This window comes from Grus americana, chromosome 10 (genome assembly GCF_028858705.1).
Source record: "Grus americana isolate bGruAme1 chromosome 10, bGruAme1.mat, whole genome shotgun sequence".
Lineage (NCBI taxonomy): Eukaryota > Metazoa > Chordata > Aves > Gruiformes > Gruidae > Grus > Grus americana.
The window spans coordinates 1,464,545-1,488,631 of record NC_072861.1 but is presented as its reverse complement, the minus strand read 5'-3'; the positions used below and the strand labels follow the sequence as shown (position 1 = coordinate 1,488,631).

General features: G+C 55.3%; 3 protein-coding genes across 12 annotated transcripts in view; 1 reads left to right on the top strand and 2 right to left on the bottom strand.

The window, feature by feature from the left end:
- Window positions 1-451: 451 nt before the first annotated feature.
- On the top strand, window positions 452-4,229 carry SNX22 (sorting nexin 22). Of its 2 annotated transcripts, none has more exons than XM_054837440.1 (6): window positions 452-842; window positions 2,830-3,008; window positions 3,144-3,248; window positions 3,326-3,420; window positions 3,598-3,671; window positions 3,816-4,229. In XM_054837440.1, exons 2-6 carry the CDS (start codon window positions 2,916-2,918, stop codon window positions 3,923-3,925), a joined length of 477 nt encoding a protein of 158 aa, XP_054693415.1. In that variant the 5' UTR covers window positions 452-842; window positions 2,830-2,915; the 3' UTR covers window positions 3,926-4,229. The 2 variants fall into 2 exon arrangements, with proteins under 2 accessions (XP_054693415.1, XP_054693413.1); XM_054837438.1 differs by having other exon boundaries at window positions 457-842; window positions 2,925-3,008.
- Window positions 4,230-4,376: 147 nt separating this feature from the next.
- On the bottom strand, window positions 4,377-6,407 carry PPIB (peptidylprolyl isomerase B). The gene is made up of 5 exons (XM_054837437.1): window positions 6,223-6,407; window positions 5,826-5,939; window positions 5,592-5,685; window positions 4,953-5,137; window positions 4,377-4,779 (listed from the first exon to the last, which is right to left on the bottom strand). Exons 1-5 carry the CDS (start codon window positions 6,376-6,378, stop codon window positions 4,657-4,659), a joined length of 672 nt encoding a protein of 223 aa, XP_054693412.1. The 5' UTR covers window positions 6,379-6,407; the 3' UTR covers window positions 4,377-4,656.
- A 5,005-nt stretch (window positions 6,408-11,412) lies between these two features.
- The window catches only part of CSNK1G1 (casein kinase 1 gamma 1), a 103,972-nt gene continuing 91,297 nt past the window's right edge, over window positions 11,413-24,087 (bottom strand). For 4 of the 9 annotated variants that reach the window (XM_054836895.1, XM_054836896.1, XM_054836898.1 and 1 more), the window contains exons 11-15: window positions 23,941-24,045; window positions 20,004-20,111; window positions 17,013-17,119; window positions 14,664-14,687; window positions 11,413-11,620 (exon numbers count right to left, since the gene is read on the bottom strand). In XM_054836895.1, the coding sequence (XP_054692870.1) occupies window positions 11,566-11,620; window positions 14,664-14,687; window positions 17,013-17,119; window positions 20,004-20,111; window positions 23,941-24,045 (399 nt within the window). In that variant the 3' untranslated portion in view covers window positions 11,413-11,565. Of the gene's footprint in view, window positions 11,621-14,663; window positions 14,688-17,012; window positions 17,120-19,724; window positions 19,927-20,003; window positions 20,112-20,602; window positions 20,674-23,940; window positions 24,046-24,087 lie in introns of those variants that run through there. The other 5 variants (XM_054836900.1, XM_054836901.1, XM_054836902.1 and 2 more) reach the window with 4 other exon arrangements.

The following is a 24,087-nucleotide window of genomic DNA, read 5'->3' as shown; positions in this document are numbered from 1 at the left end:
CGTGGGCTGGGGCGGGGAGGGGTAACGGCCGCATCCTGCAGATGCCGAGGGAGGCAGCGGAGCCTCCCTGCCCAGTTGTGACTGGGACGGGGACGGGGTGACCTTGGGTGCTGCCCCGGCCACCTGTCCTGGCTCCTGATTAAGCTTTGGCTTTCTGCCTCGCTCGCGGCGCAAGCTGTTTTTAGGATCTGAGCTCAGCGGGGATCTGTAGTGGTCCCGCTCCCTGGGGTTTGCGGGGGGAACTGCCCCCCCCCCACCCCCAACCAGAAGCCGGTGAGGAGCCTTTGGGGGCTGTGATGCTCCTTTCCCCTGCGGCCAAGGGGTAGCTCTTGCTCCTTCACCCCTGTCCTGGACCCCAGCTGTGGATTTAATCAAAACCGATACCCCTTCTGCCTTAAAAAAAAAAAAAAGAAAAGGCAGTTTGTGCTGACTTCCCACTTTCCTTTCCCCTTGTCCCTGTAGAGCCGGATCCCTGCGGTACCTCTAGGCTCCAAAAAAAAAAAACAAAACCCAAAAAACCCCCGAAGCGTGCTAGATTTGGAGCTTGGGGTTGCAGGACCTTCCCTTGGGCTGGTTGTGGGGTTCCCTGTGTCACACACCCCCCCACACACCCCGTGGGTGCCCACGTCCCGTGGCCGGCCCGGAGCGGTGCTGACCCCGGGCCCGGAGCTTTGCGGGAGGTTACGGAGGCGCAAAACCCCGCGGCCGCCCCCGCTCCCCCCCCCTCCACCCCCGGCGGCTCCGGGCAGCGGCGGCAGCGGGGGCAGCGGGCCATGATCGCCGTCTCCATCCCGGCGGCGGAGCCCCAGGCGGCGGCGCGCAGCCCCGACAAGGCGCACACGGTGAGGGGCGGCCGGGAGGGGGGGGTGTCCGGAGGATGATGGGGGGGGGAGGTTTGGCTGCCCCCAGGGGGCCCCCGTCCGCCCCCCCCCCCCCCCACCTGCCCCGGGGAGGGTGGATGGGGGTTGGGTCCTTCTGCCCGCGGGGGTTGGAGGTCCCCGGTTGTCCCCAGGGGTCCCTGCTGGGGGGGGACACACACAGATCCTCTACCTTGTCCCTGGTCCGGGGGGTCCTCCTCTGGCCCGTGGGGGGGGGGGGGTCCCTGTCTGTCCCGGGTTCCCCCCACCTGCCCTGGAGATTTGAGGTGCCCAAGTTCCCCCGGGGGTCCCCACATGCCCCGGGGGTGGGGGGTGGTTGTCGCCCTCTGCACCAAGGGTTGGAGGTCCCCAAGTGCCCCCCAGGGGGGGGTCCCCCCACATGCCTCAGGGGGTGGAGGTCTTTGCCTGCTCTGGGTCCCTGCTGGAGTGTGTCCCCTGAAAGGGGGGGGTGTCCTTGTCCCGGGGGTCCCCTCTGGCTCCGGGGGGGGGAGGGTCCTGTCTGTCCCCTGGCTCCTGCCCGCCCCAGGGTGCCACCATCTCCTCCGGGGGACGATGGTCCCTGCCTGCCCTGGGGAGGGGGTGATGGTGGTCCCACTTTTCCCAAGGGGTTGGAGATCCCTGCCTGTCCCCGGGGGTCCCTGCCTGCCCGGAGGTGCCTCTACCTGCCCCAGCAATTGGGGGGGGGGTTCTGCCTGCCCCCCCCCCCCCCGACCCACGGGTCCTGCCAGCTCCCAGGGGTCTCATCTGCCCCAAGGGAGGGGAGAAGGTCTCCACCTGCCCCATGGGGTGGAGGTCCCTGTCTGCTTGGGGAGGGTGGAGTTCCATGACTAACCCAGGAGGTCCCCACCTGCCCGGGAGGGAGCGTGTCTCCCTTTGTTCCAGAGCCTGGAGGTCCCCAAGTGTCCCTGGGGGTGTGGGGGGGTCCTCACCCGCCCTAAGAGACGGAGGTCTCTGCCTGCCCCGGGTCCCTGCTGGGGGCACCTTCTGCTCTCGGAAGAGGGGAGGACCCCGGCACCAGGGTCCCCTCTAACTGCAGGGGAGGGTGGAGGGTCCTGTCTGCCTCGGGCATGGGTGGAGACTCCTGGTTGTCCCCGGGGGGGGTGTCTCTGTCTGCTCTGGGGGTATCCCCACCTGCCCCGGGGGTTGAAGGTCTCTGCATGGCCCCCCCCAACCTGGGATAGATCCCAGTGGTCCTGCATGCTCCTGGGGGGTCCCATCTGCCCCAAGGGAGGGGAGGGGAGAAGGTCTCCATCTGCCCCAGCGGCTGGAGTGCCCCTCCACCCCATCCCAGAAGGTCCCCACATGGTTCGGGAGGGGATCGCTGCCTGGCCGGGGGGAGGGGGTGGTGTGATGTCTGTCCCTGGCCTGGGGGGATCCCCATTAGCCCCGGGAGCTGGGGGGGGGGGGAATCCCCATCATACCCTGGGCTCCTGTCCGTCCCCCCCGCGTCCCCCCCCCCCCCCCCGACCTCCCTGAGCACCCAGGATGTGTGTCCGTGTCCCCACGTGCCCGGGGGGGGGGGGTGGGGGTGGGGGCTGGGGGTTCCTCTCTCCCCAGGCCGGGGGGCTGCGGATGTCCCCAGCAGGTCCCCACTGCCCCGGTGTGGGAAGGGGGAGGGTGCCATTGGCTCCATCTGCCCCAGGGGTTGGAGGCTTCAGTCGCCTGGTGGGGTCCCCACATGCCCCAGGGGGTCCCTGCTTTGGGGGTGGGGGGTGGGGGGGGGTGTGTGTGTGAGGTATGTCCCAAAGTGCCCACTGGGGTGGCCACACATGCTCCAGGGGTTGGAGATGAGATCCTGCCTGCTCCCCAGTGTCCCATCTGCTCCGGGGAGGGGTGGGGAATGTGCCCACTTGTCCCAGGGATTGGAGGTCTCTGCCTCCCCCTCTGCGGAGGGTCTCATCTGCTCCCGGGGTCCTGCCTGCTCCCATCACGCCCTCCCCCCCCCCATCAGCTTAGGGGTCAGGTAGGGGCTTGGTGACCCCTGCCCTCCCCTGGGAGGATGATGAAGATGAGGCCGAGGATGAAGGCTGCTGACCCATGGCACAGGTGTTCAGGGTGGAGGTGCTCTGCAATGGCCGGCGGCACACGGTGGTGAAGCGCTACAGCGAGTTCCAGGCACTGCACAAGCGGGTGAGACCCCCCGACACGGTGGGAGGGGGCACACGGGGAAGGGACATCAACTCCCCAGAGCAGGGAGGACCAGCCTCCTCCTCCTCCTCCTCCACGGTCCGTGCTGCCATGGTGTCCCTCCATGCTCTATCCTAGATCAAGAAGACCTGCAAGGTCCCCGACTTCCCCCCACGCCGTGTCCCCAACTGGATGCCCAAAGTGCTGGAGCAGCGTCGACAGGGCCTGGAGCTTTATATCCAGGTAAGGTGCCGGCCGGTGGTGGCTTTTTGGGGGGGGGGGGGTGTTTGGGGTGCTGACCCCCTCCGGGTGCACGGCAGGGTGTCCTGTACCACAACGAGGAGCTTCCCCAGGACGTGCTGGACTTCCTGAAGGTGCGGCATTGCCAGCAGGACCCCAAGGCCAGCAGCCCCCCGTGAGTAGATGAGCGGTGGACAGCACCAGCAGTCTCTGCCGGGATCGTCCCCCTCTCCCGTGTTAAGCACTCCAAGACACCGGGTTGGGGACAGGCAAGGTGCTGGCGCGTGGCTGGGTCACCCAGGGTGAAAGCAGGACCCTTCACCGGGTGCTGACGTCCCCTCTCCCATGGCAGCGCCAGCCGCCTGCCCTCCCAGCGCCCCGTCATCGGCTTCTGCACCGACCCCTACGTGCGACCACCAGGCAGCGGTAAGGAGTGAGACCGTGAGAGCTGGTCCCCAAAAACCTCCAAGGGAAAAGGCTCTTTTGGGCCCCTGAAAAACGTGGGTTTTTTTCCTTTAACGGGGCCTGGGAGAGAAACAAAGCTGCTCCAGCTCCCCCCTTTCCTTGCAGAGCTGCTCCCCAACACCGTGCTCAGCGGGGTGCTGCAGGGCCTCTACCTCCCGCTGCACTGCACCCCCTGCCACGCAGTGCCCCGAGCCCCCAGCCCACTGGGGTCCTGAGCACCCCACCAGCACCCAGTGCCGCAGCGGTGAGGGCAGCGGGAAGGATCCCTGTGGTAAAAACATCTCCTCCCCGCTGGGATGGGGCAGGAAAAGCATGTGAGAGGAGGCAAGGGGTGCAGCAGGAGCTGCAGCTGCTCTCCCAACCACCCTCCAAAGTGCCTTTGCTGGGAGAACAGGAGCTCTGCCTTCTGCCCTGAGGGTTCGGGGTTGCGGAAGGAGCCTTTGGGCCCTAGATTGTGCTGGAAAACCCCTCAGCCTCCGGGCTTCGGTGCAATAAATCACTTGGGTTTGATTGGCAAAAGATCATCGCGCTCTCTAATTCTGCAAAGGAAATCCAGGGCCAAGCGCGGCGCCGCTCTCAGCTTGATGAAAGGCGAAAGGAAGGGGTTGGAGGGTGGAGGGATGCGAAGCGATCGGCACCCCTGTGAGAGCAGAAAAGAGGCCACCCTTTAAAAAACACATTGGTCACATTTATTGGTGCATGTGCTTCTTACAAAAGTGATGGGAAGAGAAGCCAGCGCCCCGTCCTGCCCGCTGGAAGGCAGCAGGGTGAAGGGGGAGGCCGGGCAGCGGGGCACAGCGGCTCTGCTGCTGCTGCTCACCCACCCCGGGACGACACGGAAACGCGGGGATGGGGAGCAGTGCAGCCCCAGGAATGCAGCCCTTGGTGGCCGGGTTCCCCGCGGAGCGCAGGGCCCCGTGCCGTGTCACGGAGCCGGGAAGGTGGATTACTCTTTGGCGATGGCGAATGGCTTCTCCACCTCGATGGTGCCGCAGTCAGCAATAGTGACGTCCTTCAGAGGTTTGTCCCGGCTGTCTGTCTTAGTGTTCTCCACCTTCCTCACCACGTCCTGGGGAAAAGCAGAGAGGTGAGAGCGGGGCAACGCTGGGCAAGGGCAGAACCAGCTCAGCGCAATCCCCATCCCAGAAGGCACCTCCCAGCCCATTCTCCACAGCGCTCAGCCCCGGTCCCGCTCTCCCCCTGGGAATCGGGTCACCCCCTCAGCACCCATCACCCCCTTACCATGCCCTCCAGCACTTTGCCAAACACCACGTGCTTGCCGTCCAGCCACGGCGTCTTCACTGTGGTGATGAAGAACTGGGAACCGTTGGTGTCCTTGCCGGCGTTGGCCATGCTCACCCAGCCAGGGCCGTAGTGCTTCAGCTTGAAGTTCTCGTCGGGGAAGCGGTCCCCATAGATACTTTTTCCTAAGTGGGGTGGAAAAAAAAGGCCTGATAAGCGCTTAAAAGCCCAAATGCTGATACCATCAACTTTACCAATGTTTGCTAAGTGCTGGTGGAAGGTTTGGACTCTGCTCCTACCGGATTAAATGTGTCCTGGCAGCCAGGGTGCCCAGCAGAGGCACCAGCTGCTGCAGAAGAAAGTTTTCTTGGTGAGGAGCTCCAGGTCCCCCCAGGGCAGAGGGCACAGTTACATGGGTAACGTCCAGGTACCAGCCAGCCAAACCTCACCGCGCCCATCCCTCCCCCAGCACCAAGCTCTGTTTCGAGGCCCAGGTCTCTGAGCTGCATGCCCACACGTTCCCACTGTGGCACCAAGCTCCAGCTCCACACTGGTGCCCGGGGTAGCCAGGCAGTGGGTTGGGAGTGTGGCCACTTCAAGACATCTGGTGGATCCTTGGGCTGGTGTGGGCCAAATTACCTCCAGTGCCATCTCCACGGGTGAAGTCCCCTCCCTGGATCATGAAGTCTTTGATCACACGGTGGAACTTGCTGCCCTTGAAGCCAAATCCTTTCTGGGGGTGAGGAGGGAGAAAACGGAGTGAGGCAAAGGGATGGATTAGAGCTCCCTCTGTCCAGCTCTGCCCTGGGGTGCCAAGCAGGAGCGTCCCAGGGCACCGGGCGAGGCCCAGCCAAGCAGCCGCTGGCCCCTCACCTCTCCGGTGGCCAACGCCACAAAGTTCTCCACCGTCTTAGGCACCGTCTTGCCAAAGAGTCCAATGACGACGCGGCCCACATCCTCCTCACCGATCCGCAGGTCGAAAAACACCTTGGGGGACGCAGAGATAGGTTGGGGGGCGGCGTCAGCAGAGCCAACACCCCCCCCCCCGTCTGACTCACCTCCCCAGCCAGGCCTTCCTCACCCCGGGCCTCCCTCACCCCAGCTGGGCCTCCTTCACCCCGGGCCTCCCTCACCTCAGCCGGGCCTCCTTCACCCCGGGCCCTCCCCACCCGAGCCGGGCCTTCCTCACCTCAGCTCCCCCCTCCCCTCAGGCCTCCCCCGCCCCAGCCGGGCCCGCACAGCCCTTCCCCGCCGGGCTCTCCCCTCCGACCTTGGCGGTGACCTTGGGTCCCTTCTTGCGCTCGTCGGCCCGCGAAGCGGCGGGCAGCAGAAGCAGAAGGGCAGCGCCCAGCGCCGCCGCCGCCACCAGCACCTTCATCCTCCGCCGCTCGCAGCCCGGCCACAGCGCCCGCCGCACCGCCTGCATCCGGCCCCGCCCGCCGTACCCCCCCGCCCCCGCCGCGCAGTGGTACGCGCCGCGCTCCCCGCCCGCCCGTTCCAGCCACCCGGACGCGACCAACGGCCGCGGGGAAAGGGGGGGGGGACGGGACGGGACGACCGCGACGGGACACGGCACCTTCCGGCCGGGCGGGGGCGGGGGCGGCGCCGGCGCGAAACGCCGGGCGGCTGCCACGTTGCCCCCAGCTCGGCAGCCGCGGCGCGGCCAATCAGAAGCGTGGAAGCGAGCTGATTGGCAGCCGCGGGGGAGGAGGAGGAGGCGGGGCGGTGCCGGCCAATGGGCGCGGCCGGCGGTCTGTGAGGGGCGGGCACGCGCTCCGGCCGTTGGGGCGTTGAGGGGGCGTTGAGGGGGCGCGCGCCGGCGGCGGGAGGAATCGCTGAGGCGGCGGCTGAGGTTCGCGTCCTCGACAGTAAAACCGGCGACGACCGCGTCCCCCCCCCCCCCGCCAGGCATTGAGGGGGGGACGTTAAACGGACACCATAAATGACAACTCGGCTCCCCCAGGACCTTTCGCTGCTCCGGGTCCGGCAGCGGGAGGACGCGGCTTCCCCTTGCTGCAGCCTCCTCCTGCGAAGATGGAGCCTTGTCCTGTACCCCTGTGAGGGTACAGTGCGGAGAGGGGCTGCTGGGACTTGCCCCTCTCTGTTCTTCCCTGGGCAAGACTGAAGAGCGGACAAGGCTGTGTGATAAAGCTAAAGAAGGGAGTGAGAGAGAACGGTGTTCATCAGAGAGGCCCAAATTTTCTCTTAAACACCAGATCTGGCCTGGCTAGAAGCACACAGAAGTGTTTGCAGCATTGGAGGTACTGCTGTTTAGCTTAGCAGAGTCGTTCACAAATACTGGAGTTAGTTGAATACGTGGGAATTACATTTTTTTTTAAAATGTCTACTCAAATACATCTGGATCAGTGTTAGGTGCCTAGCAGACAAACTTTTAAAGGAACTGCCTGGTGGAGATGCACCTTTCCAGGGGCCAGGGAATGAAAGGTTGAGGTTTGTCGTCTTTCTCAGAGCACGAGTATCCCAAGATTGATTTTTGGGAACAGGAAATGAAAGTTCATGCTAAAAATACTACATTTAAGGCTGGGAAACGGAAGGAGAAAAAGCGTCCCAGCCCAGATCCCAGCGTGAAGCAGTTTCTTAAGGGTGGGAGTCTCACTGCAGCTGCTCTCCCTGTCTTGATACAGTGAAAGCTGCTTTTAAAAGATGCTACATTTGGCAAATAGGTGGCATCTCCTTTAATGCGTTTTCCTCTACTGAGAATAAATAAGCAGCGCCTATTTGCACACTGGAAAGCTTTATGATCCTGGCAGCTGATTCCACAGAAGCAGCACAGTGCTGCTCCTTTCTACGCAAGAGCCAGGTAAGCGGACAGGCGCAGAGGAAGGCGGCACTTGAGGGCCTGGGTCATTGCCACCTTCCTCCGCAGGCACGGCTGCCAGCATGGTGTGTGCAGAGGAATTCGACTGGGGCCCTCGGTGTGCCCTTCCACTTGGGGAAGGCACGCTTGATGCCTACGGCAGTGGCTGTAGATGCTATTCCAGAGACACGGGGACCACAGGACAGCACGTTTTGGAGTAGTTCACATCTTTGTGCTCCAAGTAACCAATGGTTTGGCCATTCTGCTACCCACGATGCTTGAAGTGGGAATGTGCAGGCACAGGGAGAAGAGAAATCACTGCCACCGTGCCTTGGCCAAGCTCTGTGGGGCCGAACCATCCATGGCTGGAAAAGCATGGAGTGTTGAGAAGGTCCCGTAAGATCCCACACCGTGCATCGTCCCCTTCAAGGAGGGCTCAGAGCTTCTCACAGGAGAGGGGGGCTACCGAGAGTGTCCAACAAAAGCAAAGGAAAAGAAAATACAAGCGATGTTGTCAGGAAGAGGTAATAAATACGTCTATTCATGGAGAACAATGCAGCAGTGCAATGTTTTATTGAAAAAAAAATAATAATCATCTCACTTGATACCTCAGAAGACTGCATCGCAACGTTGGCGGGCCACACTGTGGGAGAGCTACATCGGGGAGGCCAGCACAGCGCCAGGTGCCACCCCGCTGCGCGGGCCCGAGAGCCCTCTCCTCGCGCCCCTGGGGTCTCCCGGCTGCTAACGACTTCTGAGGAGGAGAGTCTGCCCAGGTCGGCTTAATGCCCTGCTTCCTACCACAGCATGGTTGGCTCAGTCTGGCTTGTGTCTCCTAGTCACCTCCGAGCTCCCTGGGGACAGTGGTTTCCTCAAACACAGAACTTGCTGTTAACCTGCTTTATTTTCCTTTTTTTTTTTTTTTTAAAAAAAAGCCACCCCACATCTTTGCCCCTTTGAAGAGTCCAACGTACGATTATAGTGCAAGAGGGCTTGGTACAAGTGAGCATTACCAGCATGCCGTGGGGGGACAGTCCTCCCCTACAAACACATCATCGTAGGATTAAAAGAACATCGTATCTCCAGAGAGAAGCGGTAGTGGGTCACCGTGAAATACCTTTCAAACCAACCCACTTAAAAACAAGGTCAGGAAAGTTTCTAAACAATCAAATACATTCACTTTAAAAAACAAAACAAAAAAAACAAAAAAAAAACATTTAAGAACAAAAACTGTTGAGATGGCCCCTTTTCCCCCCCCGCCCTCCCTCACCCTGCAAACACTTACATATGCTGCAACTACAAGCTGCTCCTTGACTGGAGGCAGCGAGGAATGACCAAACACGGCAGGAGATGCAGAAGGAATCGAGTTCTGGTGACAGGCACTTAGTGGGGCTTGGGAGGGCAGCAACAGAAGTGTCTCAGGGCCCGGCTCCATCTGCAGTGGGCAGAACCGCTCCCTGGGGAGCGCCCGTGCCCCTTTGCCCCCCTCCCAAGACGCCAAACCATGGTTTCCTACAGCAGAGAGGGGAATGCCTGTGCCAGAGACACTGGGCTTCTGGGAGCCACTGGCAGCGGAGGAGTTCAGAAAGAGAAGAGTGGAACATGGCCACGGTCCCCGTCCTCCCTCTGGCAGGAGGGGACGAGAGGGTGAAGCGCCCCGGCATGCGCCTGCGGGAGGTGAGTGGTCCCCTTCCTGCCCTGGAAGGAAAGCGCTTTGCAGAATGAGAAGGGGGGGGTGCACGCATCTCCTGGTGGGCGCGCGAGCAAAGAGCTCTGTGCCTCCAAGCCGCGCTCGTCGGGATAAGGCATGGAGAGAACGCAGCGGAGGATGGCGAAGAGATGCCCTACGGGGATCCCAGCAAGGAAGCGAGGCTTTTCTGCCCTGACACCACACCAGCATCTGCCTACTTTAGGGACGCATGAAGAGCAAGCCCAGAAGCTCCCTGCCCAAGATGATCTCCTGCCCTCTAAGCCTGCTCCTGCTCAGCCAGGGGAACCGAACCTCCCGGAAGCGCCACTCCACAAACTCCAAGCTACGCAGATCATCATTAAAAAAAAAAAAAGATAATGAGATCTAGTCTCTCCTCCCTTCATGCTCTCCGGGATTTCGGGGGTGAGCCAGGCCGAAGTTTATGACAAGCAAAGTCCCTCAAGTGAACAGTCCCAGCCTGGTCAGGTGTCACACGTGGAAAGACAAAGTACAAGGAACCTATTCACAACCTCCCCAAAAGCTGCTCAAGTTCTCCCACAGGCCTGCCACATCTATGGTAACCCCTGGGCAGCCTCGGCATCCTCCAAGTTTGAAAATGCTGCAGCAGGATGCAAGATTTTTTTTTTTGTTTGCTTTCTACACATGTGCAAAGCGCCCCAAGCCCTTTGCTAGCTATTGGTTTGGCTCAAAAGCGGTGCATGAGAACCGTGGCTTCTCCTGTGGGGTGGGATGGTGTCCCACGTGCCCCAGACCCACGCTCGCAGAGAGGACGTGAAGGCTATTCCAGTCAAACCTATCTGACCATCTGGAGATGAAATCAGTGTTAAGGCAGTGAAGTATCCTCTCCCTGCCAGGGAAGCTTTGCTCCTGCTAACGTTTTCTCACAGAAGGTACGTGTTCACAACCACCCTACCGGAGGGATTTGAGAAGGCTGCCCGGTTGCCCACACCGAGAAACGCCTATGCTTTGGGAAATGGCTGTCTCCCAGTTACCTTAATCCAGATCTACCTCTTAAGCCAGCACAAAATCCTCCAGCCCAGCAAAGCTGATGCTGCTCCTTCCTGCCAATGCTGGGCTACAGCCTTACGTCTCCCGGCCGGTTGGGTCAGGCACGGTGTAGGAAACCATGGTAGGGACATTCACCGGCAGCTAGAAAGGGTGATTGAAAATTCAAGTATGCTTTCCTCAGCGCATGGCCCAAGGCGGGTGTTGGGAACCCCAGACTGGCATGAGGGTTGTGTGGATGTCATCGACATCCCCACTCGAGGGCATTCTTTGCACCCCACCGTCTTCCCAGCTGAATGTATGTCTGCGCTGGCACCACGTGGCCACGCAGAGATCCACAGATACAATGTGCATCTGTAAATGCTAAAAATAATAAAAAGTGCAACGACGTCAGCTTCTTTAAAACAATCCACATTGCTCTGTTACCGTCAGAGGAAGGAGGTGTCAAGGGAGCCGGAAAAAAAAAAATCTAACTGGAACAGTAGATTGCAAATTTCTCACAGCTTGCACATTACAGTGTAACTGTTCCCAAGGAGCCGAAAAGGGAACCTGTCTCTCACTGCTGCAGCAGTCAGGCCCTTCTCCCGCACAACTCTCCTGCCCGCACCACGTCCTCCTGCCCTCTCGACAGCCAATCAAGCCTACGGTATTTCTTCACTTAATTAAGGAGGGAGGAGGACGGAGGAGCAGAGAGCGCAGGGGAGGGAGGGGAGGAAAGTGAGCAGGAACTAAGCACAGTCCTCAGGTTTGCGTGAACGATGCCTTCGCCGTAAACAACGGGAAGGAGGGTCAGCCAGCCAGCCCCCCTCCCAGGGTGACCAAGACCTGAGCCAGCCACAGTCCTGGTCCCGAGAGGAGCTTCAGGCTTGGAGTGAACGAGGGAGACCATTCAGCAGATCCACCCCAGAGTGGTTTGTTTTGGAACGTTTTCTTCTCTTTTTGGTTTAAAATGTCACTTTTTTTTTTTTTTCCTCTCTTCCTCCTATGCCTCCTCCTCCCCCCTAAAGAGAAGCCCCTTCCAGTGAGACAGGGCAGGAGCTGCAGGCGTGGTGGTTCCTGCAAGGCCCAGGAGGCACCGGTCACTTATGACGCTGAGCCGTCTTCTTCCGTTTCCTCTTAAAGAAGCAGCAGCACCTGGAGCACAAAGGACAAGGCAAGTTAGCCCCACACACGGCACCCTGGGAAGGTCCCCCACCACCCCGGGCTTCCCTCCGCTCAGCCACATGCAACAGCACCTCCGCGCGCCCGGCCCGTGGCCCAGACAGACCTGCTGTCCCGCAGGATAGTCGGCAAGGCCGGCAGATGCTGGTGGATGGTTGACACCACCAGCCTGGACTGGTAGACCAGCAAAGGCAAGTTAGCCACACACTGGGCAGGGGGATCCCACCTCCCAAAAGGCTGTGGGCGACAGCAGGGCGCAGCTCCTGAGCGCCTCGACTGGGGCAGGAACACAAGGAGCCATCTGGGAAAGCAGTAAAACAAGGATCCAGATGCTCCACTCCCTCTGTCTGAACCCCAGAGGAAGTGGACTGGGACGAGTGAGCCCTGGCTGCTCTTCCCAGCTACAAGACACACGGTTTTCACCACCGTTTGCTAAAAAGACAAGTTCCAAAGAGACCTCGGCTCAGGGACCAGGTTTCTTTACTGAACCTTTCACGATAACCAGAGCACCTTGGATAAATCATTCAGTGCCGGTAAGCAGAACCCCTGCTTCTTCCCCCATCCGATGCGAGGGAGGTGCATAGCGCCCAGGGATTAGGGGAAGCAAGAAGGATGGATAGTGGAGGCTGAGGTGGGGAGAAAAACGCCCATCGCAGCTGAACCGTGAAGAGTGGCGGTTTCACTTGTGGGATACACTGAAAGCAATCACCCAGGTTTTCTAGTCCTGCTGGCTTCCTACAGCATTACTTGGCATTTAAGGCGTATCTACCTTTCTGTCCTCAGCCCACTATCAGGAATCCTCTGCACAGAAGAGAGGTGTTTGTTCTGTGCGAGTTCTGCTGCTTCTCCTCCTCATGTCTTTCTCCTTCTGCCATTACAGCCATCTCCAGAGAAGCCTGGGTGACGCTGAAAAGCTACTTTTTCAGGCTGGTGGAAGGGATGCCTGGCTAAGCAGCAAGAGCAGATGTGAGTATGCAAAGACCATTTTTTCCTACAAGCATGTTTTACCATCAGCCAGACCAAAAAGTGTTCAAAAACATGCTAACAACTTCTCCAAATTATTTTCCGTTAGGTCCTTCGTGGCTCTAAAATGTCGGCATTACCACTTCTGTCCTCTCAGAGCTGGAGGAACTGATTAGTTCTCACTCGCACCCCAGAAGGTGCTTGCCCCCAGATGCACAAGCCTTACTACGGGGTGCAAAGGCGATGGGTGACCGCCCCCGCCCTGTGAGCCAAACCTGCCAGCACAGATCATCTGCTGGGGAGACCAAAACCCCCTACAACATGGAGAGCTCCAACAGCCACAGCAAGAGGAGGGCCACCTCCCACCACACATTCCTCTGGCCTGCATGGACTAATGGCCAGGGGAAGTTTAACGCCCACGATTTGTCTTTAAGTTCCTAAACAGGCCCAGTTTGGAGGTGAGACGAGAGAAAACGCAAAGCACTTTTCCTTGCAGGAACATGGGCTTAGAGCAACCTGTGACGACTCCATCACTACACGCCTAGCCTGACATTTGCAGCGTGCAGTCTGAAGCTTTGCCATCACCCAACCCAGGCTCCTGCATGTGGCTGGCACTTTTAACCCCCCCCAACCCAGGACTGGTCTTGCATTTTATTGTCCCAGGCCATCTGCCACCTTCTCCTGCTCTAACCTGTCGCAGTATTTCTCTCCCACAGCAGCCACCTTCCTTCGTGACTTGGGCAATGGTGAGTAAGGGGGAGAACGTTACGGGGAGAGAGGATGGAAAATGCATGAGTTATGATTTAGCATGCAGTGGGTAAGGGAAGAAGAGGGCTGAGCAGCGCTCGTTTCCTTGGGCACCGAACAAAGGGAGCTGACTGACTTCTGGCTGTTTTTTCCTTGTGACTGTCTTTTTAGGCTGTTACTCAGAGGTCCAGGGAAGGGTTCAGGAAAGGAAGTCCTGACAGTTCAGACAGGCAGAGGCAAAACACCAAAATAAAAGAATAAGGCAGGCTGACAATTACAAAACGTGATCTCTCTGCATGCAGACAATGCCCAAGAGAACAGCCCCAGACTACGACATACAGAGAAGCCAGAGATGCCAGAGGTATTGGAGGCAATGCCTATGGAGAGCAGGGCAGAGGCGGTCAGTCTCCCATCCAGCAAGGACATTCCTCGCTGCACACAGGCCTTGTCACCTCGCCCCATAGCGATTCCCACCCATCAGCCCTCCCTGGGACCTACAAACTCCTCACCCAAGTCTCCGCCTGGTCTTCTGCTTACTGGGTACGTGGATTCCCCGAGGGGCAAGGGAGGGAGGGAACACCTCCATGGGACACCTTGAGACTGGGACTACAGCTGCAGCTTCTAAACCCTGATAAAACCATACATATGCCTGAGCTGGGCTTGGACCAGTGCTAATCCCAACCCCTCTGCACCTTCTCTCCTGGAGAAGCCAGGTCACCTGCATGCTTGGCTGGCAGCTGCAGGGTTTTTGGAAAGGAGCCATCTCCCACCCACCCTCTCCAAGCAGGGGCTCTCTCACTAAGCGAGGACTCCGTGGTCATGTCTTTCCATCTTCTCTAACGATACAGGCCCTGACCTGTGCTTCTTCACAGGAAACTCTCTGAGGAAGCGACTGGCCCCCTCCCCTCGATACCCAGCGCAGGGTTTTCCCCTTGTCTGCGTGAGGAATTCCTGCGAGATGCTCGGCCAGCCTGGTCCCGACTCTGCCCAACTCCATTAGACATCATCTGCCCACGGACGTAACAGTTTGGGGGAGATGGTAAGCCAAATAGAAAAGGATTAAAATCTATCTTTTGTGTATATCAGTTCAGAGATCAGCCAAATTGCTCAGCCTAATGCGGCTGCTCAGACATAGCCCACACCCTCCCCAATATTGCATGTGGTCCTCAGCACGGTCCTAAAACCAAAACAGCTCTGGGTTGGCTTTGACTTTGTGCCTTTTTAGGGTTTGGTCGGTTTGATTTTGCCAACCCCAGTCTAGTCTGGTCCGCTCCCCCTTGCATGTGGACTGGAGAGAGGGACTCACCACAAGTTGAGCATTTTCAGGCAGCTACAGAGAGTGTAGAGAAAAAACACAGAAAGGAAGAAAGAGCAATTAGTTCACAGAGGTGGGATGAAAGCATGTCACTGCAGCCATGCAAACATGCAGTGCAGACTGGCAGACACACACCATGCCTGCCCGCCGCCCGCCCCCAGCCCTCATACCACCTCTGCCCTTGCCATGGCACGACTGAGAACTGCCACGTTTTCCAGGGTCTCGAGGCCTCCGAAAAACACCCCCTGTTCTCCATGAAGGCACTGGCCCCACGAGAAGGGGGATCTGGGCCACCAGGAGAGGAATCTGCTCTTGTCCAGTGGCAGAAGGGCCAGGTCATGGATCTACACCTGGAACCTGCCCTTCAGCAAAACCCATGGCCGGGATCAGGAGCTTATCATATCCAGCGTACCCCAAAGGAGAAGCATTTGCACAGCTCCTCTGCCTGCCAGGAGTGCCAGGGAAAGACCCTTCTGCTATTGCATCTCGTCTCGAAACACAGAGCCCCGGCTCCAGCTCCTTCTAGCTCTTTCTGCCCCACTTTACTGCAGAGCACAATCCAAAAGTCCTTTGTCCTCCTCATATAACTGAGGGGATTTATTATCACAGATGCAAGGGAAGGCGAAGCCAGCTCTCCCTGTGGCAAGAGGAACGAAGCAGACTACGCTTGGGAATGACAAGATGCCCCAAACCTGTCAGTGCAAAGCAGCCCGTGCTCTGCTCTCTGCTTCCCAGCACGTCCAAAACCAGTTTGGGACTACACACGCAAGGGCTGGAGAGGGACAGAACAGTTCCATGCGTTGCGAGACACGGCTTGGGCAGCACGGCTCTTGTACGCTCCTGTTCACCTGTCTTGGCATCTCCCCTGTACACAGGTGCGGAGTCTGGGCCCTGGCCTCGCTGAAGAAGGTGCTGCAGAAACACAGGCTGAAGGTGGATCCGTCTTAAAAGCTGGCTCTTCCTTGCATTGGGTGGTTGTATCGAGAACTGTTCAAGGTGGCAGTCTGCCCCATCCTAGGAGCAACCCCAAGCCACATGCCTGGGAGAGACCCACTTCAGTCTGACCACGACAGAGCCTGTGACGCCAAACTGGTGGTCTCTGCAGGCCACACTACCCATATCTAAGAGGAATATTGCAAGTTGCGCCTCAAGATCTCCCCCACCCCGCTGTACTTGATGAGGAGCCTGCACCAAAACCGAGGCTCGCTCCTTTGGCTGGGAGGAGAAAATGTACCTGTTGCTCAGGCACATCGCTGCCAGGATCACGCCCAGGACAGCTACCAGCGAGCAAGATCACGCAAAAGCGCTTCCCGAGGGACAGAGGAATAGACAGCAAAAGACCTTCAGGACAACCAGCACTGGCTTCAGACTGATGCACACCTAGGGGCCTTTTCCAACACACCCGTTCTCACGTCTGCCAGTTTTCATCTTCGCCCTCCCTCAAGCCGTTCCTAACAGAGGTTCCCACAAAGGCTGAGACAAACAACGTGGGACAAGCGACACCAGTGTCATCCAGTCAAATTATAACCAGGCAACGTCACAGCACCGACCAGTTCGAAGGCAGCCCCTTGCACGGGAAGCATCAGGATTACACTGTGACCTGCTAGGTCCTGGTTTGGTTCAGAGGCAGCGAGAAGGGATCGTCTTGAGGATCATGCAAAAGGTGACATGATGGTGCCAGATGCAGCACGTGTACAAAGGAGGCCAAAATGGTCAAAGCAGCAACTTTGTACATCAGTTCTCACTCTTGACCACAAGCTACGGAGGACAGGCCAGCTCAGAGGGAGCACACTCTTCCCAAAAAGCAGGAGGGCTGCTTCTGGTTTCTCTCACTCAGCTTCCATTGGGCTGGACTAAGAGAATTCACAGAGAGAACTACCCGTCCCTGCAAGAGTGACTTTAGGACCGTTCTGGATACCTGACATCCACTTCCTGCAGCCAGAAATAAAGTGTTAACTTTCAGACCAACAATCTCTTCACCGAGCTGTGCTCAAGCTACTCCTACACTCTCAGCACGAGAGTACAGCGTGTTCTCCTTTTGAAATAGGGGACGCTCACCGGGATTCCTGAAATCAATTCACATTATTTTGGTATTTGTGCTACTGTCTATCTTGCAGTACATGCTCTGAGTAAGAGTTACGTTCTCCAGCCATGACAAGTGTAAAAAAAGAAGCAGCAGCAGCACTGACGGCACCATGCACAAAAGCAGCAATATGCAAGGAAAAGGGCACGGGACACGAGCATCGAGTACTTCACCACGGGTAAACATCCCCACTTGGTTTCCCAGGAGGAGGATTAATGACCACACCAGTGGAAAGCCTGTTTGTAAAGCAAACGTACTTAGCTTCCTCCACCACCTCCACCTCCGCCTGCGCTGTTATCGGCGCGTTGGAGTGTGCCCCCGTCGGGTCGTCCACGTTCAGCTCCCCATTGGTCGAGCTAACCACCTGAAACACAAACGAACGCGGCGTTAACAAAGCCCCCTTGCGCATGATGCGTTTCCACCCTCCTGGACAAGGGCTGCTGTGGGAATGGGAAATCTAGGGAGTAACTTCTGTTTGCTCCTGCCTCTTTGCACCCTCTTATCAGGCTGTGGGATTCCTTGGATGCCTTTGAATCATGTGCCTGGTTTGGAGAGACAAGCTGAACATCATCCCAAGCAGAACAGCAGGCAGGGGACTGCCTCTGTGTTCACTAATTCACACTCCTGTGCCCAGCACAGGTCTTGTGTCCTTGGGAGGCATAGCTGCTTTGGGAGGCGTAGGCACTAGTGCGAAGACTGACAGCCCTATACACACACACGAACTGTATTATGTTGATTGTTTTCTCCTGACTTTTACAGGCGAGTGACTCAGTCCTGTTCCCACGCCAGTACCGTGGGAAGAAGTCACTCCAGAGCCACCAGAGTTTCACTCCTTACACAGCCAGTTTCTGGAATTACGTCCTCACCCGAAAGCTGTTGATACGGTCTCTATCTCTTTTTGCTTCACAGCTGACATTATGGCTTACTTCAGCATTTCCGTTATAAGGATGACTGTTCAGATACCCAGCTACCAGCAGCTCTGCATTCGCCAGGAGAGCACATAATTTTCTGGATAATTCATCGTTGCTCTATTGCCACAACAACTGTATGGGACTGAAGTTCTGCCGGCCCTTCCGCAGTCATCTGGAAGGTAGGACAGGCTCCTGCGTGTTGCTGTGAACACCTGGAGCTGCTCCTAGGTCCAGAGCTGTAATGATGCATGGTTCCCCTCCTGCACCACCTCTTTGCCTTTCTACAAGGTAAAAGGAGGTATCTCCCGTGGAGGGGGTGGGTCAAGATGCTACCCAGTATTCTTGGTGGCTCTGAATGACCTAACCACCAGAGGTGAAGGGAAGAAAGCCACCGAGGCAGACGTCCCTGCACTATTAAGTGCATCTATCCATGTTTCAAATACTGAAGTTCTACCAGCAAGTGCTGCTTCTGCAGATCAAGTCCCATGGCCGGTCTCTGCCAAGACAGGTCAGGACTTGTCTCGTGGTTTTGAGAGCTCTCCTCGAGTGACAACCCCTTGGGTTCTCTTCACACCCCCCTTCCCAGACACATCACGCTGTAGGCCCACCCAGGTTCTCCAGACCCTCGCACTTCCCACACAACTTTGCAAAACGCTAGCACTTAATTGTGCTATTCCCAGTGATCTTCCCACACTTTTTCCAGCTACTATGTTGAATTTCATTTTACAAAAGGCTCTGATTTTCCTCTTTTTTACGTGCTGCCACTTCATTTTGATGTGGCAAATTCAACCGTTGCCTTAAAGGAAACGGCTGCTTGAAGCTACCGTCCTCCCAAGGGTTCATCATGAGCTGGGGCATCTGTTGAGATTTAAGCATCTGCAGCCCAGCAGCCATGCGCAGCAGCAGATTTCCCGTTCTTGGCTGCAGGTAAGTAGACTTTTAATGCCTACTGTGGCACATACGGGCTTGTAAACTGCTCAGGCAGGCAACTGTCCCAGTTAAACTCAGACTAGGACTGCCTTATTGCTGTAACTACTCTGTCCACGGGGAGACACCGCTCATGCTGCCTTTGCGCAAGGAAACTATTCCCCTTGTGTAAAATAATACCAATAAAAGCATGCGTTCTGTACTGCCTGAGAGCTGAATTCACAGAATGGTTTGGGCTGGAAAGGGACCTTTACAGATCATCTAGTGCAACACCCCTGTGGTGGGCAGGGATGTCTTTCACTAGATCAGGTTGCTCAAATCCCCATCTAACCTGGCTTTAAACACTTCTCCAGCTTACTGTCTGCTCACGTCTGAGCTCAGAGCTATATACACATTAGTTCCTCCTTATCTTTCAATTTCTCTGCTACTCAGTAAAATACCTTTAAATGACAAAAGGAATGTAGCTAATCAAGCCAAAAAAATCATCAAATCCATCCAAGTATCAAGAATAAGTAAAAATTTCAACCTAAGCATTTTGCCTAGCAGCAACCTGCATGTCCCGTCTCCTCAGCTCAGCTCTGTCCCACTCCAGGCACTAATCCCCATTTCGCCAGAGCCAATTGTCAACGTGTTGTGTCTGACACTAGAGCCAGCTCTCCCAGGCAAACCTCTGCCAAAGAGTTCACCTCGCCAGCAATATCGGACAGTTCTTGTTTGCTTGAATGACTCTTGCATTTTCTCTTGAGCACATCCAGCCATCTTACAGCCTTATATTTGTGCCGGCCTGCCACTGGATCCGAAACTGAAACGCAAATGCACTGAGCAGGGTCACCACACCCTGCAACTAGAGCAATGGTTCAGCCTGTCTCCCCTCCGTTGGGAGGGAGAAGCGGCTGCACAGCCTACTCGCACCAGCCATCCCCTGTGAATTTCTCCAGTCTGACGCTCCTAGATTTCCATTAATCAGCAGGAATTCGACCAGAACCTCACCTATCGAGCCCAAACTGGAACAGCTCAACTATTTTCCTAACATTTATGGGATTTATATGCAAAAGATCTTATTTCAGCTGCCTCTTACTACTTAAGAGCATCCCCAAGGTGGGGATAGAGGGGTGGGTGCTTTATAGACCAGACCTGTTAATATACACTCCTTTCTGTGTTCAGTTTGACAAATCTCAGTTCAAAATAGGTCTCGGAGGAAGAGCTTCCTTGAAGTGGTAACAGCAACGATGTTGGCCATCGCAGCTTGCGTCCCACAAAACCACGTCTTGTCCGTTACATACAGGACAGGAACAAACCGGCCCGTGAAATCGCTCTCCTGACCACGATGTTACTGCAATTTGAGGAGAATTCAGAGGATTTAACACAAATTCTCACATGCAAGCTGTACGCATCAAGAGGAAGAAGTACCTGTACTGATCCTCCGTGCCGATCTGCAGCCAAGTGAGATGTCAAATACGAGGTATTCGTCTGCCGGCTTGGCTGGATCTCCCACTCCCCTCGGCGATCCGATGACGCCTGCTCACAAGTTCGGAAGCACGAGAGAAACAGAAGAGAGGGCAAAAGGTGAATTAGGGGAAGAAATAAAAGGGTGTTTGTTAGTGAGTTAGTTTCTTTGCAAAAAGCAAGGCATTTAAACTTTTAGCTGGGCTAAAATGTCTCTTCACCAAGTGCACCTCATACTTTACGTCAGCGGTGTCTGCAGTAATCCACTGCAGGAGTGGATTTCTTCTCCTCTAGCTGCTAAACAAAGAGAAAGCTCAGGTCTATTCAGGAAGTTATTTCTTTACACGGCTTCATTTCCATGGGTTTCAGCGTAGAAATAAACACGCTGACAGTATGTTCAACTACATCTGTCAGGTCACACACACCAGAGCGCTTGGCGTGGCAGCAAGATTGCATACATAAGCTCGACCTCCCTAAAATACACATTTTTTTAACTCAAATTTGCAACATAAAACAAAGCCACGTTTTATTTAACCAAAAGCCAGTTCCACACACTGATTCACCTGTACAGTGCAGAAGGAAACATCCACCACACCTGCTTGACTGGAGAGAGGGTTGGTGGCTTTTTGGTTTTCTGCAGAAAAGTAGATAAGAAACCTTTGCTAACAGTTTCTTCTTTATCCCCAACGGATGCAAACTTTAGGCAATTAAATTACTAGAATTTTGTTTGTTTTATTAGAAGAACCACTTTGCACTTGTATATGAAGCTTCTTGCAGGTTGCCCAGCTTTGATGACAAACACATCCAGCATCCACCTAAGACCCAGGGGGATCTCAGCACGCCTAAACCCAACCGACCAGCTGGAGGAACGCTTCCTAAGACCGGGAAGCGTACGACAAACAGGTAGATCTGACTTGGCCTCAGGCCAACAGCAGAGGACGTAGTCAAGCCTGAAGAGACCGACGGGACACATTTAAAAGGCGTCTCCCTGAACGCCGTATAAAAAAAAAATAAGCAAATGTTTCAAAGCTGAAGCACAAGTTTGAAAGAAGAGAGGGCAGAGCAGCAGAGTCCCCCAGCGCAGACGCACCTGGCAGGAGGGATGCTGAACAGAGACACCATGGACCTGGCCAGGAAACAAGAGGCTCAAGCAAATAAACACCAGGTTATCAGCAGTGAAGCTGAAGGAGCTAACTAAAGAGAGGTGCGCAGGCCGTGCCTTTCCCCAGTACTACTCGGTGTAGCACCCTGTAGCCACGGATGATGAGCCCAAGCCCTGGTTTGAGCAAGAGAGAAGCCACAGGGCTCAGTGCCACTGTAAAAAAAAAAAAAAAGACAAAAAAAAAAAAAAAAGACCACAAGGAGCTTCACACAGGAGAAAGACTCCAAAAACCTTTGAATAAACTTCAATGCTAACTAGCAAATTGTCACTTCAACTAGGAGCAACTGCAAAAAGGAGGAGAATAAAAAAAAAAGTCTGCTGGTATCTCATAAAACATTTGCTATCGTTCCTTTTGCACGTGACCTCTGACTCCCTCCTGGAGTGACCCACAGTGCCATGCCTCCTTCCAAGCAGGCACTGAGTCCAGTTCATAGGTACCGTTTCCCTAGAGGTGGCCTTGTCCAGACTTGTCCTATTACATCTTCTTATTACATGTTCTTCCGGTCAGCCTGAGACGCTGCTGGTACTTCAAAGGAGAAGCACTTCCCTTGGAATATTTTTTTCCTGGCTGCAAGTCACAAGATTATGAACAACTGGAGAATTTAAATGCAAGTTTTTAAAAGCTAGTAGAAGACAGATCTTGAGCGCTGCTTCTTCCAAAGCACTGTGCCATCAGGTTGCTTGGCTAGCCCTTCTCCTAGGAGAAGCACCCTTCTGAAGCACTTTCTAGGAAAGGCTCTAGTAGCCACAAGAGCCAGACTTTTCTCTTTTAGCTCTACAGCCAAGTATGTGATAAACTGGTTTTGAAGTAGGCTTGAGCTGAGCCGCCCAAAATGCAACTCAAGCAGTGACACTGAGGAAGCGTTGCCCGTGAAATCTGAGAGCATCAAGTTCCCGTTAACACTCATCACCTTCCTACCAGCTACCAAATTGCAAGACAAGACTGGCACCTAAAGACAGAGGGGGCAGGGCTCACCCATCTTTGATAGGTAAGTATCTTCACTTCTAGAGGAAAAGGCTACAAAAGGGAGATCACTGTCTCATCAGCCTCTTTACTGGGAAACCAAATATTATAAAAGAGAATCTGTAGTTGTTATACCTGGGAACAAAAAAAATAAGGCAATTAAACCTGGAGATCAAGGCAGTCAACTTGACCCAAACCCATGCCTCCAATTCACTGCTCTAGACATTTCTTTTTTCCTACTTTTTCCTTTAAACAATTGTTTTCTCAGCACTTAAAAGGAACATCCCTTGGAAGGGAGTTGTTCATGTTTTGGCGAGAAGAAACTGATTTTCTCTGCATATTGGGAATATTAAATTATTCAGCATCCTAAGTAATGGTTAGGTAAAAAAAAAAAAAATTACAAAAGCTGCCATGCAATACAGCATCACGACTATCTGATAGGCTCAGAAGAACAAGGACTGAAGGCTCCCTGCATAATATTTTGGCAATAGGACAGATTTCTTTGGGCTACCTACTATAATTTGTGAACTAACATGCTTGAAAATGAAGCCAGGTGTCTTTGTCTGTTAAAGAAAACAAGATGCTTTGTATGTACACGGTGTTGTCAAAGCGGACAACTAGAGACTGCCACCCAAAAAAGGGAGGTTAATGCATTAATCAGGCAATATATTAAAGCAGATTATTTCACTAGTACTCACAAACCAGTCCGCACTAATCAGCATGCATAAATACAGTACTGCACACGTGCTTCAAACAATCCAGCTTCCTACAAGCAACGCTTCTAACGAGGGATATTCATCCTGATTGTAGCTTTAGATGTATTCTAGTCTACATTAGCGGCTCTACCATTCAGAGCCCAGCTGCATGGAACGAGGAAAGCTGAGCCCAGACAGGTTATTACATCTCACACTCGATTCTGCACCCGCGAACCCCAGCTCGTGCGAGCTGAGTGGGAGCAGAGCCGGCAGACAAAGGAGCTAGAACGGCACACAGCGGTTAGAGGAGCAGAGCGAGCCCAGAAGCACTCACTGGGAAGTAAGAGCACCAACAGCTCTAGCTAGGAGCCGGCAGTTGGAGATCTACTGAACTTCTGATCAGTTCTGTTAATATAGAAAATCCAAACTCTCAACACCAAGAAAATATTACAACTAGAAAGGAAAAAAATGGGGAAATTCAGAAACTGGCAGTTCATCCGGACCACAATGCCCAGCCTCCCCAAGGGACCCTACCCTGGCAGTCCTTTCTGCTCTGCAACGCCCGCGCCGTGAACTGGACACCCCCAGAGGGATATATTGCGTGTACATGGGACACACGCATCCTTATCGCAGCCACACAGTCCACGGGAAGAGGGGGAAGGCTGTCATTGCCACAACTGGTGGCCTACTCCACGGTCCGTGTGCTGTGAGTAAAAGCACCCAGAACATCATGGTTGGCCGGGTAGGTCAGGTAGTCTGACCAGGCTGGATAGCTGACTTAAACAGCTTACCCACAAACTACAGAAAAATGCCTCATTCCAAAATGTACTCCACTTGGTTCACGATCCTGAGGAATTCCACTGGCCGATACAGTGTTTTGGCAACCTGTTGCTTTGACAAAATTCTGTTCAAATCACAATCTCTAAATTAAGCAGGAATCGTGCTTGCCATGACCAAGGCAAGAATTGTCCCCAGCCACCTCTAATGGCATAGCATACGGCTTCTGCTTCTCCGGTCCGAGAGGAATTCAGAGAGGTGCCAAACGATGTGGCACTGCCGAAGCAGTTGTGAGCAACGCACCTGATTGCGAAGGGCCTGCTGCGATGGTCGATCCCTATGGACGTGGCTGTCTCTCGTTACTGCGGACGTCCCAGAATCTACGTGAACAGATCCTACTGGAGTAGGCTGGAAAACAAGGTGTTTGTTAGGATGAAGCCAATTCTGAAG

Bases quoted from the DNA above. Each gene is read 5' to 3' on its own strand.
- SNX22 (XM_054837438.1), top strand. From the start codon at position 774: ATGATCGCCGTCTCCATCCCGGCGGCGGAGCCCCAGGCGGCGGCGCGC. The intron at 3,009-3,143 runs GTGAGACCCCCC...GCTCTATCCTAG, and splicing joins TCCAGGCACTGCACAAGCGG to ATCAAGAAGACCTGCAAGGT. The intron at 3,672-3,815 runs GTAAGGAGTGAG...CTTTCCTTGCAG, and splicing joins CGTGCGACCACCAGGCAGCG to AGCTGCTCCCCAACACCGTG.
- PPIB (XM_054837437.1), bottom strand. From the start codon at position 6,378: ATGCAGGCGGTGCGGCGGGCGCTGTGGCCGGGCTGCGAGCGGCGGAGG. The intron at 5,940-6,222 runs GTCGGAGGGGAG...GCGTCCCCCAAG, and splicing joins GACCCAAGGTCACCGCCAAG to GTGTTTTTCGACCTGCGGAT. The intron at 5,138-5,591 runs GTAATTTGGCCC...CACCCCACTTAG, and splicing joins CCGTGGAGATGGCACTGGAG to GAAAAAGTATCTATGGGGAC.